Source organism: Melanaphis sacchari, unplaced genomic scaffold (genome assembly GCF_002803265.2).
Source record: "Melanaphis sacchari strain LSU unplaced genomic scaffold, SCAv2.0 Contig424_pilon_pilon, whole genome shotgun sequence".
Classification (NCBI taxonomy): Eukaryota; Metazoa; Arthropoda; class Insecta; order Hemiptera; family Aphididae; genus Melanaphis; species Melanaphis sacchari.
The window spans coordinates 3,658-5,740 of record NW_020271271.1 but is presented as its reverse complement, the minus strand read 5'-3'; the positions used below and the strand labels follow the sequence as shown (position 1 = coordinate 5,740).

General features: G+C 34.4%; 1 protein-coding gene across 1 annotated transcript; it reads right to left on the bottom strand.

Annotated features, from left to right (window-relative positions):
• On the bottom strand, nucleotides 1–1,865 carry LOC112597491 (zinc finger BED domain-containing protein 5-like). The gene is made up of 2 exons (XM_025343564.1): nucleotides 1,099–1,865; nucleotides 1–1,024 (listed from the first exon to the last, which is right to left on the bottom strand). Exons 1-2 carry the CDS (start codon nucleotides 1,863–1,865, stop codon nucleotides 1–3), a joined length of 1,791 nt encoding a protein of 596 aa, XP_025199349.1.
• Between the last annotated feature and the right edge of the window lie 218 nt (nucleotides 1,866–2,083).

Below are 2,083 nucleotides of genomic sequence, written 5' to 3'. Positions count from 1 at the left end.
TCAAGGGTTGATGGTTGATAGAGCGAGTCTCATATCGTCTTCTAGTGTTGTTTTTGTAAGTCTTTGGCGTTTTTTTGTTTTAATATTTGTGAGCGCACTGAATCCATGTTCGCATAGCCAGGACGTCGAAAATTGAAGTAGCACTTCAATAGCTTTCGTTGATAGTCGAGGGTATTCACTGTGGAGACTCACCCAAAAGCTGTTGAGCGACATTTCTTTAAATTTTAGTTGCAGCGTACGGTCGTTTTTTAGTTCCACAGCTTCCTGTTGTAATTCACAGTCATCTGTTTGCACTAAGGATGTAAATGGGTTGCGAACCCAGTCATACTGTTTCACATTCAAGTCTGGAAAATAATATTTCAATGACATTTGCAAGGCCTGCAAGTGACTTCTTATGGCTCCCAGAACTTCAGGATTAGAGTTTTCTTGACTTGTAAAAAGTGGAAACATAGCTGTCTTTCCTTGATCCAAGTTTGTACACCAAATGGAGATTTTTTCTTGAAAAGCTGAAAGTTTGTCGGTGGAAGTTGAAACATTTTCTAATGGCCCTTGCAAACTAGAATTAACTAGGTTAAGATTCTGAAAAATGTCAGTCAAGTACGCAAATTTTGATATCCAATCGTGATCTTCCAAAAAACTTGTAAATTCTTCATTGCCTTCTTCCATGAAAAACAGTAAAAGTTCCTCTTTAAGTTCATAGAGACGTGCTAAGACCTTTCCTCTTGATAACCACCTCACTTCGGTATGGTACAACAAATTTGTAAAACCAGCATCCATTGAATTACAAATTTCGGCAAAAATCTTACTTTTCAAGGGCTTTCTTTTAATGTAGTTGACAATACGAACAGCATTAATCAAAATAGAATTGAGATCACTACCCAACGTTTTTGTCATCAGCGCTTCTCTGTGGATGAAACAATGAGTTTTAACGATTAATGGGTTTTTCATTTTAGCGAGTGTAACAAACCCTTTGATATTCCCGGTCATATTTGGAGCTCCATCAGTGCAAATTCCAACACAGTCACTCCACAATATTCCATTATTTTCAATAAAAACATTGATTGTTTTAAAAATGTCTTTGCCTCTTTTGTTTTTAACTCTTTCAAACACAAAAACTGGTTTATAATATCATAACCAACAACAAAACGAACAAATCCTATCATGTAACATTTTCCGTCGCTAACAGTTGAATCGTCAACTTGAAGTGTGAACCGAGAAAGTTTCATCTTTTCTACGGTGTGTTGTTTTATATCTACAGACATATCATTTATGCGACGAGTAATAGTGTCATTAGACATCGGTATCTTATCTATTTCAAGAGCCGCTTCATCTCCAATCATTATTCGCACCATTTCCTTACCCGCAGGTTTGATTAAATTTTCTCCAATAGTATGCGCTTTCATGTTGTTAGCAATCATTTGGGAAACAACAAAACTAGCTTCGAGAGCCCTCTCAGAAATTTTAACTTTTTTTGTGAACTTGATTGCTTCTTTTTTTTGGCAACTTAAAGGTCTTTTGAAATAGTGAATATCTTTGCACTTCAAGTGAAAATGTTGTTTAATAAAATGTCTGTTTAATTTGTTGGGCACCATCGATTCGTTGGTAAATGTTTTTCCACATATGATACACTCGGGAATAGGTTCATCTTCTGGACCACACCATGTGAAACCAATGGATATATAAGATTCATCGTATAACCGACACTTACCTTTACTCTGTTTTGACGGCCGAGCAGTTGATGGTGAATTCCCACTCATTTTTAAAGTCCCGGAAGTTGATGGTGAGTCTTTACTCTGTTTTGACGTTCCAGAAGTTGATGGTGAGCTTTCAATCAATTTCGAGGTCCGAGTAATAAATCTATCCATACTTATAGCAAAATAATAATAATAATATTAAATAATATTTAATAATAATATTTTCGATTTTCCACAAATAAATTATTATTACCTGCACTCGCTAACGAAAAATACAACACTGTCAAGGTTAAGTATAATAAAATATATACTAAAAATACTTAAAAAAGTTTATAGTATTTAATAGGTACAATTTAAAATGAAGAATTACAATTTTAACTAAAATAATA

What these genes read in the sequence shown, in the direction of transcription:
- LOC112597491 (XM_025343564.1), bottom strand. Translation starts at nt 1,865, where the DNA reads ATGGATAGATTTATTACTCGGACCTCGAAATTGATTGAAAGCTCACCA. An exon ending in CAGTTTTTGTGTTTGAAAGA is followed by an intron (nt 1,025 to 1,098) that starts GTTAAAAACAAA and finishes AATATTGTGGAG; the next exon opens with TGACTGTGTTGGAATTTGCA.